General features: G+C 39.6%; 1 protein-coding gene across 10 annotated transcripts in view; it reads left to right on the forward strand.

Moving 5' to 3' along the window:
* Positions 1 to 17161, forward strand: part of DMD (dystrophin) — a 1027161-nt gene that overhangs the window by 397697 nt on the left and 612303 nt on the right. For all 10 annotated transcript variants that reach the window (XM_079972189.1, XM_079972196.1, XM_079972191.1 and 7 more), the window contains 5 exons: positions 150 to 269; positions 6132 to 6233; positions 6653 to 6760; positions 10939 to 11118; positions 14231 to 14406. In XM_079972189.1, coding sequence (XP_079828315.1) covers positions 150 to 269; positions 6132 to 6233; positions 6653 to 6760; positions 10939 to 11118; positions 14231 to 14406 — 686 coding nt within the window. The remainder of the gene's footprint in view (positions 1 to 149; positions 270 to 6131; positions 6234 to 6652; positions 6761 to 10938; positions 11119 to 14230; positions 14407 to 17161) is intronic.

Genomic DNA, 17161 nt, shown 5'->3' on the forward strand with positions numbered 1-17161 from the left:
TGTCACTGTAAAGGCATACATTTCTGCTAGTTCTGTTCACAATATTCTCTCCCCCCCCCCCTACTTCTAGTCTGCTTACTTCATCAAAGTATGTAACAACACATAAGTGATTTGTGTGTGTGTGGTTTCCCCCTCCTTTTTTGTCTTAGGCCATTCAAGAAGCCTTGGAGCAGGAACAAGTCAAGGTTAATTCCCTCACACATATGGTTGTTGTAGTAGATGAAGCTAGTGGAGACAAAGCTACGGCTGCATTAGAACAACAACTTCAGGTAATTATTAAAGTGGTATGTTTGTGACAAATAGCATCACACATTCTACAGCAAACAGTTCTGTTGTGATAAGAACTTGTCATAAATTAAAGGAATGAATTGTTACTGTTTTTTCTTGCATCATGAACTTCAGTGTATATAAAAATCTTGATCATTTTAAGTGTATATAGCATGTTGACTGAGTAACTATTACTTTCCTTTCCCATCTATGCCTTGGACATATTGGAGACATTTCTCTCAGTATGACAGCCTGAAGGGTGAAGTGCTAATATAAGAAGGAGGAATTGATCACACTAGAAATGCTAATGTTCCAGGAAGAACTCTTAACCCAGTAAAGTGTCTTGGACACACTCATCCCCTCCCTCACATACAGGGTGAAAGTATCAAGCGGTTCATGCCACCTTATTTGAACACATTATACTACTGGATATCCAGTTTCTTTCTGAGAATAATGCAGGTCTTGTAGTGGTGGTTCACATGTTTGGCCATCTGTTTGGGTCCACACATCAGACCTATCACCGCTGGAATCCCTAAAACCACTAGTTCTTCCACTAGTGATTACTGAGTCTGTCACTGATGCATTTATGGCAGGTAGGAGGGACTAGTGAAGAAAAACAGCAGAAGCCCCTGGCATCGTTCCAGCTTCTTGCTGGTCCAGCAAAATTTTAGAAAGTCTATTCACTGCTTTGTCCACCAACATTCTGACATCCTCATCTCCACCACTGCTTCAACACACCTCCCACTCAGCATCAGGTTCATCCTGCTGTTTGTTCTTGCTCCTCCACAGTGCTCAGGCAATGCAGCCACCCTTTTCCAATAGGCAGTGCTGAGGTGGACTTTGCGATCCCACAAATGGGTAGGGGCAGTGAGCCAAAAATACCTGGATTTGTCATTGAAAGAATTGGGAAGCGGGAGGCTTTATTGGATGGCCAGATACCTTTTGCATGTGTTTTAAAATAATTCTCATTGTTCATTGGCTTAATTCCTCCATGTGGTGAAGGGAAAGGTGTGCATCCAACACTCATGCTCTGTTTTCCTTAAAGGAATTCTTGAACAGGCTCTTAACTACAGTTGTGTGGCTAGGCATTGCAAGTAACCACAGGGAAATTACCCAGAGGTTTGGAATCTTTTGCCGTTTGTATGTGAGTGATACAAGAGCAGTTGGTAGGACAGCATTGCTCCCTTGACTTACCAGTGTTGAGTGTTGCTGCTGGTAACTGAAAGGAGGAGGGGTAAAGCTCAGTGTGCTGCTGACTGGGGACCAGGGGACCAGGAAAGCTAAAGGACTGTATCATTTTTCCTGTCCAATAACATCAGCTGGGGAGACCCCCTTTTGTGTCCCACCTCTTTCTGAGGTGTGTTTTGTGTGAATCTGAGTATTGGCACCCACCTTTGAAATACAACGCTGAAAGAACAACCTTCTAGTTGTTGTTTCTGGGGGTGGAGGGTGTTGTTGTTTTTTTGGCTATATTAAATCATTTTTGCCAGGCCTTTGGCTTGATTTCTGAATGGTATTATCTGGCTCTAGCTTACATTAGTTTTTAGTCTTGTTTTGAAGATTGCTTTCCCAGTTCGTTATTGACTGTTGTGCTATTTTTTTACATTAATAACAAAACACACAAATAAATAAATAAATGTATGGCTAAAACTGTAGTGTAGTTTTAGGACCAGGGAGGTGAGTATAAATACCTTTGCTAGTGAGTAAATATTTTTCCTGTATGTGTATGTTTGTGTCATAAATTTCCCTCCAAAATCTTACCTGTGCAAATATTAACTTTTCTTTATTCACTAGCTTCATTTCTCCTATCTATTGATGCTCCTCCACCATTGTGGTTGTCTTTTTCTTATTTTATTACTGGGTTATCTTCTTCGTGAGACAGTCATATGCCTGTCGAGTAAGAATCAATGAATAGAATGATGCATTCAGCTAGATTTTACAACATGACAGCATCACTAATGACCAATGAAACCGAGTCAGTTTTGGAGCAATGTTTCTTGGATCAGTCAAATAACGATCTCAATGACTTTGGAATTCTGGTGACCACAATTATTGGTTATGACGTGTCATGATGTCAGATTTGGCTATGTGCTGAGATCACTGAAGGCAAATGAGGCTAATTTAGGAAGAAATGTCTAAAGAGACATTTTCAACGGCTTTTGAATAAATATTATTTTACAAAAATTATATACTGCTTGATTGTAATAAAACCTCTATGAAATTTACAAGAAATATTATCAATAAAAAGTGAAAAGCAAGCAATTTATAACTTTTAAAGCATAATTAGAATTAACAGTAAACTAAAAAGTGTTAAAAACACACCAACATATATGTGCCTGAATAGGCTTACCTAAACAAAAATGTTTAAAGCAGGCTCTTAGAAAGAGTACATCGAAGGCACCTGCTTCATGTCAATATTACTTAAGAGATTTGATTATTATTTGATGTTACCAAATATTACTTCAAAAGCCCCTAATATTTAATTGTTCTGCTACTGAATTGTAATTCTTACCAATGTTGTTATTTGATCAGTCTGATTGTTTCAACACTTTGCATCTTGTCAAACAGTTGATATGTGATTCTCGGAGCAGTGTAATTCTTGCTTCTCTTTGAAGTCATGCTAATTTCAAGTAGACTTTGTCATCTTGTTTTGATTTGGTGTAGCATGTGAAGCCTCTTCCAGCATGCAAATTGGGCAGTATTGTATCAAAGAAAGTGCCAAGTCTGAGTGTCCTTTAATCATTTCACTTGGTGCTGGCTTCTAGTTTAAAGGAACACAGTTGCGTGTCGAGGTCCCCAGGGCCACCCCAATAATTCACACATCACACAGAATTTTTTGTTTAAGATTTTTGGCATAATTTTGGCCACAACTTTATTAAAATACAAATTTGTGAGTGGTTGCTTAGGCATTGGTTGCGACTATCTGCCCCCACCATGGGGGACAGACTGACATTCCGCACGATGCGAAAGTCAGAATAGGGGAATACACTTGGGGGTTACGCGGAGCAGGGAACCTGCCCTCACCCCAAATGCAACCAGGAGCTCATTGCTATGGCCCGAGCCCCCTTGACAGAGTGGACAAGCAATAGTTAGCCCCCAATTCCTTTAACGGAATCCCTTGCAGCAGCAGCATTAGAGGGGCAGGCACTCAACCTACCAAGGGCAGGCACTCAACCACTGCCCCTCAACCAACCAAACCATAAACCAATGCCTAACCGCAACCTTACAAGTTGTGACAATTTGCTACGCAGTAGGCAAAAACCAAATGGCCCCAGCCAATCAGCCAGATGGACAAAATTCCTACCGGGCCCCTGCCCCAAGAGCAGACGACCCCATGACAGGCATAGCAAGGTCAAAGCGAACAATCCTAATTCGGGGGGAGGGACGGGCAATCCGATGCACGGTCGAAAAGAGGAAGCCCTAGCCTCGTGCAAGGAGTTTTAGCATTTCTGGCTGTCAATCAACAAATGGCAACATTAACTTCTTCCCAACAACAAGGGAAGCCCCAATCACATCAGTGGCCAACGATCAATTAGCCCGCCCCCAACTTTGGAGTGTCCTGGCGGCCCCCACCGCAACACGTGCTCTCCATGAAGGAGAGCACGCTTTCTAAAGAGAGAGCACAGACCTTGTGTGAAGCTTGTGTGGAATACTTTTTTTATACATATAAAGTGAAGTTGACTCAAGTATATATATGTGTATATATATAGGTGTAGGTGGGCGTACGCACTCACACGCACACACCTTTTTCAGAGAAGTGTGCAATATATAGACATAAATTGTCATAGTATTAAAATAAGGGCAAATAAATTAATTCCAATGGACAGTAATAAGGAAACATGAAGCACAGCACGCCACTGTAGTATATCAGGGAAGCATGCAAAGCAGGTATATCACTAGAATTTTTTAAAAACTTGATGTAGAGTCAAGGGGTTCCACACCTCCTCACCTCCTTCTGCCCTCACCTCTGCTGCTTCACTGTCTCCCAGGACCAGAAGCGGATTGAAGTGGGAGGAGCAGAAGGTTACCCTAAGGCGGAGTCTTCGCCTGCTTGTGTGCAGCTTGGCTGGAGGAGATACATAAGCTGAGGTTGGGGGCGTGCCTCTCTACTGAGGCAACTGCCTCATCAGGTGCAAACCTAGGAGTAGCTGAGAGACGCAGGACTAATGGGCATGCCTTTTTATGACTTGTAACTGTACTTTTGACAGTAAATAATTAATGCCTCACTTTGCGCATTCTTGTCTGACAGCATTATGACAGTATACTTTATAACTGGTAGCTGAATACAGTGGTACCTCGGGTTACAAATACTCTGGGTTACAAACTCCGCTAACCCAGAAGTAGTACCTCGGGTTAAGAACTTTGCCCCAGAATCAGAATGAAAATCATGCGCTGGCAGCGCAGCAGCAGTGGGAGGCCCCATTAGCGAAAGCGCACCTCAGGTTAAGAACGGACCTCCAGAACGAATTAAGTTTTTAACCCGAGGTACCACTGTATATGAAATTACCTGTTCCAAAGCATTCAGTTTGGAAATTGTGTAATGTGAGGTGATAGTTTGCCAGAGGTGCAAGATTTCATGGCCCGGCAAATGTGCACATAATTGCCTGCCATCAAATGATGACGATGCATCTGTGGAAGAACCCTTTAAAGTAGGAGAAAAGCTTCCAAGTGGTCAGAAGGGTGAAGCTAAAGGCTTCTGACAACTGCTGTCTGGTGGAAAGCCACATTCCATTCCTTTCTATAAATCACTGTCCTTGTTCCAGGAATTCTGGGATTCTTGTTCAGCCGCAGAGAATAGGAAAGCAGTCATAGCAGTGCCCTTGTTCTTATCTGATGCTGCTATGCATTGCCAGAGTGGGCAGGCTGGCAGCCATATCATGTGGATGTGTAGCCTTATTCTGGCCATAGCATATTTTAGAATCAACGGCTACTACAAGTAATTACAATGTTATAGACTGATGCAGACAAATGGTGGGCAGTACCAGCTGGAGAACCCCCAAGGGAAGAAGACTCAAAGTCCCGGGATTGGTGATAGGGTGATGATGAATGGTCAGAGGGAGAGGACTGAGAGGAGGTGGTTTTGGAAGCTGAAGAGGTAACAGGGTGTGGCAGAGGAAAATTCAGAATCAGAGGGAGGCCGAGAGGCAGAGAGGAGACTTAGGCAGCTGCGGGAAGGCAGGGACCTTTAGTCTCTGCAACTGCCTCATGGGGCAAGACTTGCTGAAGAAGAATTGCTGGCACTCCTGAGCAGATCATGTTTCTTCCAATAAACAGTTCACTTACCCTGTATGATTTATTGCTGGCTTTTGACATACAAGCTTCTGCCCACATGTTTAGGCTCCCGGTGTAATCTAAAACATCAGCGTCTTCATAATAGTCTATCTAATTATAAATGCCTCTGCTATAAGAAATACAAACTCTGTTGTACACTTTTAAATTTGAAGGTCTCAGTGGGTTATTTCATATTTTGAAATTTGCTAAGATTAGAAAAAAGAGAATAAACTAATATAATTAGCTGGTAAGCAGTTACTAGTTATATTTTTACATGTGTTTTTCAACATTACAGTGTTTAGAAGCATTGTACGCTTATGCACAATGTTTAATATACTTCATAGAGTACTAGCCATACTTTTAATATTAACATGGCTGATCTTTTTAATTTTATAATTTTATTATTGCAATTCAGTAATGTGCTTCATCAAACAAGACTTCAAGGCCATATATTTTATGGACTTATAGGGACCCTTAGAATGTTACTGAAAAAGTTACAGCTTATTTTCTCAAATGTATTCAGCGCCAGGTGAAATGGTTGAGCTTAAAGCAATACTATAGCATATTTACAATGTTCTACCTTTTCTTTTTAGCATTTAGGAGACCGCTGGGCTACAATTTGCAGATGGACAGAGGATCGCTGGTTTCTACTCCAAGATGTCCTTCGAAAATGGCTGCAATTTACTGAAGAACAGGTGAGGAATGTTAGCAGTACCAATTTGTTCAGAGCCAACCCATCCATGAGGCAAGGTGAAGCCTCCAAGGAATGCTTTGCCTGTTGTTGCTGCTGCTGCCACAGTGACAGTGGCAGCTGTGGTGCATTCCTTGGAAGCTGGATCTGCTGGCTGCCTCCTGGCATCCCCAGCAATGCCATCTCTACAGTAGCCTCTTGGCGAATAGGAGGAACTGTTGGTCTCTTCCCACCCTTCTTCCAGAGGCAGGCCTTCACTCACTCCTTCTTCCCTGACACGGAGGACACCATTTTGTGGCTTGTCTTAGGTGCCAAAATGTATTTGGCCGGCCCTGCATTTGTTGCTTTCTTAAGAATAACAATACTTTGCTTAACAATACTTTGTGTATGGTCTTACTAAAGGATTTTCTTTTTCTTCTTAAGGGTCTTTTCGATGCATGGCTTTCTGAGAAGGAAGATGCTCTCAACAATATCCATACCACTGATTTCAAAGATCAGAAAGAAATGTTGGAAAATCTGCAAAAGTTGGCTGTAGGGTTTTTACATTGTTTTATCTCTCTGTGTTTGTTTATGTTTCAAACGTTTATATTCCATCTTTCAGAATAGTCTTGAAGGCATCTCACAACTTACTTACTTACTTCATATATATACACACACACACACACACACATATATGTGTGTGTGTGTGTGTGTGTGTGTGTGTGCGTGCCATAGTAAAACAATAAAGTATTTTGAAAAGAATATAGGAAAAATAATCTCTAGGAAACAGGGTTATCACAGTCATAAAACATCAATAACAATAATAGTTATTAAATGCTTGGCTGAATAGAAGTGTTTTTATCTGTTGCCTAATAACCATCAAGGTAGGTGCCAGTCAAATATGTAACCAAAGGAGTCCCACAAATGAGGACCTATAACTGAGAAAGCCCTATTCCTGATAGCTGTCCACCACTAGGGATGTCAGAGTATTCTGACAAAAACAAAAAAGGAAAAAGGAAATCGCCGTAGTTCACATGTTCATCTGTGGTCAGGAACAAACATCAGTCAAGTGACTTATGACTGGATTTTGTTTACATCATTATTAAGTTTTTTAATAGCTGCAAAAGCAACATATTTAACTTTTTTACATTGTTTTGATGTTTCCTTTACACTGAAATGAACCTAATTTATGTAAATAGTTACATTATTTATATAACTTGATAGACTTGCCAGTGACTTTTACAGATTAGTATATTTTCCTAGCCAAACAATTCTGCCCTTGCTACTGTAGGATCAATATAAAAGGAGCGCTATACAGTGTTAGTGAAGCAGAAATGAAAAACCAGTTCAAACCTGGAAAGCCCAACATTCAGCAAATGTTGGTAAATGGCCAAGAACATGTCAGGAGGTACAATTTGCTGCCTTTAAAAAGACAGCTTGAATCTCACACCCAGCTCTCTGTTTTCCTATTGGTGCCAAAATAACTGCTGAGGTTCATGCCACACAGACACATTGAGGGGTGGCAGTAGGACGCCTCTTTTGGTTACATAACAGTGTTACAGTTATTGTAGCCTTGCCTCATGTTGTGGATATACGAAAGGAAAAAATCACTGTGGCCTTCAATATATTAAAAATAAATTAGAAATTATTACAGTAAGTTTGGTCCCATAATCAGACCTTAAAATGTCAGTTTTGTTGTGAAAAAGCGGAAAGGTTATATAATTTAAAGATCTTGCCATTTGATTGTTCAAACTAATTAACAGGTACCTGACAGCTGGTTTAAAATTGCTGCTAAACGTCCCTGCTGACACACACGGTGACTACAAATTTAATGTTCATTAAAATATGTCACAATTGGAGATCAAAAATTGTGACCATCTGTCAGCATAACCTTAAGCATACGTTGTTCTTGATAAACTGAGCCTAACCCTATGACCTGAGTAAATTTCCATAGGCTAAAATATAGCACATATCTATATCAATCCTCAACACAAGCCCCATAATATTGAAAAGGGCAAATACTGGCAGAACAATTTGAAAAAGCAAATCCTTGTTTTTGCTAAAGGGAGTCTGAGAGAGAGAGATACCAGATGGTGTTCTTTGTATTTGTTAATCTTTTACTTTGACTAAAGTTTAGATTTTTAGATTTTACTCAGTACCAGAAATATTAGGGAAATAAAATGAAATTAATTGGAGTTAAAATTTTAGCAAGTTTTGTAGTTTAACTACCCTCTGCAAATTATAGTTACCAGGATGCTTGCGAGGAAGCCATTACTTTAATTATATGGTGTGGATGTGACCCCAATCAAATGACAATCATTCAATTAGCGTTTGAAAAGCTCACCCCTTTTCTTATTTCTGAGAAACATATTTGTTTCCTGTTAATTGAAAAACCTAAGGAATATTGGTACAGCCTTTTGATCAACCAATGTAAGCACCAGAACTAGGGGTAAGAGGGAGACAAACCACTCTTGAGGCATAGCTCATTGAGGCAACTCTATTCTACGATGTGTTTGAAAAGTACCAACAGCGAGACAGTCTATTTAATTTAGATTCCTTATTTTGAATTTATATACCTTATTCTCTAACATCAGAATGATATCTGATGTGGTCAACAACATTGATGAAAAGAGCAATAATCACAAAAGCAAACCAATTAAAACCTTCCCAAATCCGGATGAAAATAGCACAATTCATGATTAAATCCTTATCTGAGAAAAGTAGTCGGAGCAGTTTGCTAACCAAAACTAGAGAAAGGCATCCCTTCCTTGGCTGTTTCTGCCAACAGAGCACCATAGGGCCAAGGAGAATCTGTGGGAAAGATATGGGCGTTTCCCAGAACAGATGATATAAGCTTCCATCCAGTCCTGTGGTAGTTTGAAGGTTGGCTTGGATGTAATTTCTCATAACCCATTGCAGCACTCAGACATTGGCTCAAGGATCTGCACTACCCCTCATGGGTTTATCAAAGGGCTGCATGTTGACAACACATAGGTGACCCTATAATCACTCTTGTTCAGGTCATGTGTGTGTTAAAATTTTTGTCCTGCCTATTTCTCCAAGGAGCCTGAAGGCAACTAACAGTAGTAGAAACAGAATAGAACAGAAGTAATCCATAAAGAATGCCTGTATATTTAGAAGTTAATAAATTTAACAATATCCAACCTCTTCAACAAATTATCATTATTTAGGGAAGCTTCTTAAGGTTTAATGTTTTACTATGTTTTTATATATGCTGGAAGCCGCCCAGAGTGGCTGGGGCACTTCAACTGCCTCCCTAAAATGAGATGAAAATGAGATAAAAAATTGAGTAACATCCACAAGCCAATTTCAGGATTACCTTCCGCAGCACTTTCATATAGATGTTAAATGTTGATTTACTGTTGTTTTAGTGTTTATTGGAAATGATGTTTTAATGTTTACTGTGTGCTGCCTTGGCACTTACTGAAGGGCAGGTTATAGATATCTATTTTAAAAATACATAAATGAATAAAATGGCATACTTGATTATTGTGTTCAGTGTAAAAAAGAAAAATATTGATTCAAAATCTTTTTCCAGTCAACTTCGACTGACTCATTAGGTTGATTACCAATATGAAGTTATTGTTGATAAACATAACCTTTTTTCTCATTTCCTACTTAATTTTTTTATTATGAATTCTGGGTAAGTGTAAAGATATGTTGAAGAATACACAGGGATTTCCAAGAGTTTTCTCATTGACTCTTATTTAACACCAAGAGTATCAGTAGCATCTAGATAACCTGGACTATGTTTAAGACTGTTAGAAGCCTATAGTTTTCTTTTTAAGGAAAAAACATCAAATGACATAAACAATATCACATCATCTCTGTTATGAGCAAAGTAATGTTAAATCTGTAAATTATAGCAGTGTTAACTGTTTTTCTGGATAAATTATATCTGGAGAATTACATTGGTTTGTAATTCCTAGGCTGTAATATAGTAAATATTTATTTGCTAATTTAGTGCAGCCTACCTTGTGCCTCAAGATGTTTTGGACTATAAATCTCATCAACCCAAGCCAGCATGGCTGGTTGAGGCCAGAGCTTCAGATACTCTCCCCAAACAACCAGTAGTTGCCTTCATAATAATAATAATGGGGAGGGGGTTGTATCACATACTTCATTCCATATTAACATTTAAAAGTCTGCTTCATTTGTCATTTAAATGTCTTTTGGGATTCAATTAGTTTAAAGGTCATCTATGAAAATCTGCTTAGAATTGCTGCTTTGCATGTATATTAGTGAATATACTTGCATTAACTTATTTTTAACATTAGTGTTTATATTGTAGGCTTATTGCGGTAACAAATCATAAAATGCACTCAGTTAGTCTAGTACATTTATACCGAAAAACACGTGTTGCTCATAATTTCTAATGGTCTCACTATAACAACATTCCTTTTTACAGTAAATCATGCTTTCATAGTTGTAGCTGCAAGAAGGACTGTGCAGTAAGCTTCACTTTTTAATGAAATAATTCTTTAGGAGCCTCAGAATATGGCATAGAGACATTATGTCAAGTCTAGGTGCTTGTGTAGTCCAATCTTCTCCCTCACCTGTTGCTTCCCAGATGTTTTTGAATACAGTTTATTTTCTTGCCCATTGTACACATCACATCATATTTTTACCATCTCCTGCTCTTTTTAAGATGTACCAGTACATCAATCAATTAATAGCGCGTTTCCTGAATGACTTCTTCTATTTTATAGATATTGAAAGGAGAACTGGAAATCAAGAGAAAGACTATGGATAAACTCAACTCACTCAGCCAAGATCTCCTTTCAGCTGTGAAGAGTAAAGCTCTATCTCATAAGCTGGAAGGGTGGTTGGAAAATGTGGCTCAGCGTTGGGATAGTTTGGCACAGAAACTGGAGAGCAGTTCTAAGCAGGTTTGTCATCACTATTGTCCTGTCAGCTGATGACAGTTAAATCATATGCCTGTGAAGTGACTGAAGTGAAATTGGCAAAGTTTCAAATCTTTTTCATTCTGAGTTTGTTTTAGACATGAGCTTCTTCTGAACTAGAATAGGGGTGTGTGAAACCTGTCCTTTCATTTCCACAGGGTTTTCTACTCTGCCTCACCAGGCTTTCAGATATTCACAACAAGTTCATGAAATATTTTTGGTTCTCCAAATACCTTTTGCACAGTTAGGGGGTTCTTCATTTTTTACCTTGATAAAAGCTGTTGTGTGAACTAATGTGTATCATAAGGGTAGACTGGCACATGCACATTTATATTTTACATGTGCAAGTGCACACACAATTTTCTGGTTCCATCTTTTAAGGATTTTGTTGGATTCAGGCTTTGTTGTAGTATAAGAAATGGATGCCTCTGCCATAAAAACCATAAAAACCAAATGTGATAGAGACACCCACATGCTTGTTCAAGGTTAACAGTTACTCACGTGTAAGGAGAGGAAAATAGGGTGGCTACTACTACCATTGCTGATAAATGGTTACTATAGAGATGCCACACCATGTTAGTGATAGAAAATGGAACAGAGATCTCTATAGCCAATCTAATAAATCATTAATTTGCTGGGTAGCAAATTTAAGGTTCAGCACGAGTTAAATAAAATTGTGTGCAATTTCTTATGTACGCTCCATTCCAAATATTAGTAGAGTGACTTTAACGTTTGTTAATTTAAATAGGAATACGAAGCCACTCCCAATATTGCCAATGAAGCTGTTTGTTTCAGATATTGCTTCAGATGAAATTTGGTGCCAGCATATAGATGCTCAGAATTGCATTCATGATTTTTGTTAAACGTATCAAAACTTGATGGGCTTCTTCAAAAATCCCCAGCTGTTTGGCTGAGAAAGAACTCCCAAATGTTCTTTGAACATTGCTATAAATTTCGCAATGCTGTGTTTTGCATGGGTTTGGGCTATGGAGTAGGTCTCATCATTTTGCTATACATACTGCAACATAAAGGTAACATCTGAAGGCAGAATCTGATAAATCTGCTGTTTCTTACCTCTTGGCATTAATTTATTGATCTAATAAATTGATATTTGGCCTGTCAGGGAAAACCTCACAAGCTGCACATTTAAATTATCTGAATGCAAATTGCCTCCATTTTTGGACTGGTTTACTGTTTACTACAAAGCAGAAGAATGCCAGGGATTTTATCTCCTTGTGAAATTGAGAAATAAACTTTTAGCACTCATCAATTTGCATGAAGCATTAGCAAAGGCATGTTTTTAATAGTAAGGGATGCCACTTGAATATGTTTTGGGACAGCTAGCAAGGCAGGCTTTTCAAGCCACTGAATTATTTTCCAGCCCATTAATCCAAGCCACAGAAAACCAGTTTCACCCTTCCTTCCCTTTTAAAAAAAACCTTCAAAAATCAAGCTGTCAAACTCAAGTAGGCACCTATCCCGGCCTGCCTTTGATAGCTGCAGCTGCAAAAATTGCAAGAGGTAATCCAGTCTGTAAAAAATTTGTAGAACAACAGGTTCTTTTGCAGTTGGCGACCTATTCTTACAATAACTTTCTTGCCATCATAGTTTTGTTACAGATTATCTCCCTATGCAATTTAGTGGAACCACTTCTCATGGGGTGTCTGAGGCTAAGTTGGGTTGCCTTTGCAACTGAGGATTGCATGTACTGACGACAGCCAAGCCCAAGCCATTAAGATCACTGCAGAGAATAGCCTGGGCTGACTGTTCCCCTGACAGTGCCATGCACTGCAAACTCAAGTTGCAAGCAGGCTAGTAGTTGCCTTTTATAACTTAGGCTATGTACACATTAGCAATCTGCAACACAACAAGGTTGTTCCCCCCTGCCACCATTCAAGTCGCTTTATTACACTGCTGTGCACACTAGAGACAGGGCAGGGTTTTCTTTACCCAGCATGTATTACAGTGGTACCTCGGGTTAAGTACTTAATTCATTCCAGAGGTCAGTTCTTAACCTGAAACTGTTCTTAACCTGAAGCACCACTTTAAAGCTAATGGGGCCTCATGCTGCTGCCGAGGCCGCTGGAGCATGATTTCTGTTCTCATCCTGAAGCAAAGTTCTTAACCAGAAGCACTATTTCTGGGTTAGCGGAGTCTGTAACCTGAAGCTTATGTAACCTGAAGCGTATGTAACCCAAGGTACCACTGTACTTGATTTGTTTCCACATACTGAACTCTAATTCACTTAAGCTTTTTATGGTACTGAGACCAAGAGAGGATCCACACCATACATTTAAAGCACATGGCTTCCCACAAAGGATCCTTTGAACTGTACTTTGTTAAGGGTTCTGGTAACTGTAGTTCTTTGAGGGGGGAACTGCACTTCACAGGATACATCCAGAAAGCCATGTGCTTTATATGTACATCAAATGTGCTTTAAATGTATGGTGTGGATTTGCCAAAGGGGAACTTTGACTAGCATGAGGTCTGTAGAAAGAACCGTTGTGTGTTCTACCACAGTAACATCTGGTATGCTTTGTTCTTATGTGTCAGGAAAATGTTGCCCTGGAGGGCAAGAAAAAGAACCATTAATGCCATCAAGAATGCTTCTTCTTGTCTAAAAAACTGTTCCATTAGTAAAAATGAGCACAGGTCATTTAAGAAACACACACAAAATAAATTGAGTGGTTGTGAATATGTAATAGGTTCTTCTAAGCTATATGCCATTTGTCTGCTGAAGTAGCCAGCTGTTGAAGCAAAGAATATGAATGAACACATACATATTCTCTAATTTGTTTCACAAAATCCAACTTCTCATTTTCACCTTTGTTTGCTTGACTTGGTATAAATGGCATCATAAATACATTCTATTTAAGTTTCCTCCTGATTTTTATATTGACTTTTTCATATGTCTTATTCACCTAGCATGAGTCAGATAAAACAATTTGGCTTGAGTTCAATACAGTGTTGTTTTGTTCTGAAGGTCAACCCATGAACAAGGAAGAGCAGTTTCTCATTATTTTCTATTGCCACTCCAAACAGTCTTTATTAAAGTCTTTCAAGCAATGTGTGACCTCTGTTTCAATACTTCTCACAGATTTCACAGGCTGTTGCTACCACTCAGACATCACTAACACAGACAACAGTGATGGAAACTGTAACTATGGTGACCACCAGAGAGCAAATCCTGGTTAAGCATGCTAAAGAGGAACTCCCACCACCACCGCCCCACAAGAAGAGGCAAATAGTTGTGGATTCTGAAATTAGGAAAAGGTGAGGACTGGGGAAAGTGCTTAAATGAGGGAACATTTTTTCATCAACATTATTAAAAAATAGAAGTATTTCTATACTGCAATATCAGGACAGTGTAAATATTGAAGATTTAAATTAAAGTGCAAATGTTTAAATGTTTAATGTTATCTTTTAAATCAGTGGTATATTCTTTTCTATAAAGCAGGCTTTGTTTCTAATTGGATTACCTGATAATTTTAATGTTTTATATAATCTTTCTCATGACATAAAAATCACATCTGGAAATCTAGCAGAATGTAGCAGAAGTTCAGCGCTCATTTCCATGTTAATTGCTTCCAGAAAAAAATCTGCTTGCAACCCCATTATCCTGTAAAATTGTGGGAGTGTTGTGCTGTAATTTCCCTGCAGTTTTTACGGATCATGCCACCCACCCATGGTTCAAACGAGACATAAAGGTGAAAAGGCTATCATAACTACACAAAAAACAGAAGACTCTAGTCTGCATTGAGGTGGTATTCTAGCATATGGTTATTTCCTGCCATTGTCAAAGGGGAACAGAATCATGCATGTGCCTAAAGGGTGATAACATGTCTGATGACGTTCACTCTTGTGTCCCATCATGCTCACTGATGTGAATGAAATTTAGTGTGACATGACAGTATATTGCTCAAAAAGCCACAGTTCCACCATGCAACAGGTAATCCAGTGTAAAAGGAACATTAGAAACCAGGGCAGAGGCAAGCATTACAAGCAGGAATACTAATACAATAATCCCCACGTCTGAATCAAGAACCACCAGCAGGATGACATCACAAACACATTTAGCTGTGTGATGATTCCAACAAAGGCAATAAGATTTGGCTGCCTTCGCCTTTCACATTCCTCTTATGAAGATTTGCCATGCAACCACTGGGGCTGCACCTAGTATAGTACCATTACAGGGCGTTTCCACCTGGATGCCTGTGCCTTGGCTAATGCAATATTTGGTTGGAGGGTCCTACAGCAGATCCTACCACCTTAATACCTGCAGCCTTCTCACTCTAGTAAGGTTGGCTGTTGTACTTTCCATCCTGCTGACTGAATACTGGGAATTGGGGAAAAGTACAGTTGTGCTTACCTGAAGCGTAATTTTCCATAGTTAGCTTGACTGCATGTCCAGTTATAGTCACCCCTTAGTTACATTGTGAGGTAGGATTTTCTTTCTTCTATGACTCCTGATTTTCTCAAGCTTGCCGAGTCTGCAAACTGCATCATGGGAGCCCCACCTCCCCAAAGGTTGCTGCCTCCCTTCCACTGAGATGAGGAGGCAACAACCTGACCTTCTGCTGGGAATGGGATGCTACATTTCAGGTAAGTACAAGTGTGCTTTTTCTGCCTTGAGTTCCACAATGAAAGAGCCTCTGAAACAAATGAAGATAAGAAAGACTGTATTGTGCCAGGCCCTTTGTTTTGCTTAGGAACACTGGAAGAGGATAAGAGTAGGATGGAGACAGAAACAATAGCTGTGGTTTACAATTAAGTTACTATCTTCAACCACTGGATGGACTAGGCATGTCTGAAATTCAAATTACAGTGGTGCCCCGCAAGACGAATGCCTCGCAAGACGAAAAACCCACTAGACGAAAGGGTTTTCCGTTTTGGAGGTGCTTCGCAAGACGAATTTCCCTATGGGCTTGCTTTGCAAGACGAAAATGTCTTGCTAGTTTTTCTGACTTTTCTTCCCTCCCCCCCCCCTTTTTCTAAGCCGCTAAACCGCTTATCCGCTAAGCTGCTAAAAGCTGCTAAAAGCCGCTAATCTGCTAATAACGCTAATCCGCTAAGCCGCTAATGGGCTTGCTTTGCAAGATGAAAAAACCGCTAGACGAAGAGACTCGCGGAACGGATTCTTTTCGTCTTGCAAGGCACCACTGTAATATGGACCATGAGAACCAACTGTAAAAAGCTAAATATGTTTTGAGCCTCTTTTACATGCAGGATGACTGCAAGTCTCCATATGTCTTTAATAACATTGCTCTTGTATTCAAACCTCCCATGAAAATGAGAACAAAAGAGGGTGCAGCTGCAGCAGTTTTTTATTCTGGATCAACCTAGCTTTAAAGCATCAGTCATGCAGACCTAAAACTGCTTCAAAACATCTAGTGCAGACCTTAAAACTTGCCCATCATCAATCATGGCTTTCCCAAAGTGAACTCTGGGGGGTTGCAGTTCTGAAAGGGGACTAAGGACCGCTTGCAGATAAATCTCACAAACCTTGCCAAACATTCTCTTTTTTCTTGACAACTCTTTTACCCAGTAAAATAAATGCCAATCGAGATATAGCACGAATGCAGAGCTCAGTATGAAGTAAAATATTATGTTATTTATAGTTACTATAGCATTATTTCATTTTCATTTTTACACTGCTTTTTTTTTTAACACATTTGTGTATGAGGGAGGGGTGAGGATTTACATTTTTTCCTGAATGCTTCAGTGCTTCAGTATGTGAGGATTGAGGAGGAGGACTCTCCTCCTCTAGAATAAACTGGAAACTGCCTTCCCAGTCCTGGAGGAGACGCTTTTCCAGCCTTCCTGCAAGAAGAATAGAAAATTACTGATGAACACCAGATTTTTCTTTCTTCACCTGTCACCTGGGGCACCCCAGAAGAAATTTCCCACAGAAATTTCTACTACTTTTTTTATTCTTCCTGCTGTTGAATAAACTAAAATACTAGATGTGTTTTTTAAATTCTACCCTCTGATACTTACAACCTTTGAAATACTTGTGAATGATACACTT

Source organism: Podarcis cretensis (assembly GCF_951804945.1).
Source record: "Podarcis cretensis genome assembly, chromosome: 4".
NCBI classification, from domain to species: domain Eukaryota; kingdom Metazoa; phylum Chordata; class Lepidosauria; order Squamata; family Lacertidae; genus Podarcis; species Podarcis cretensis.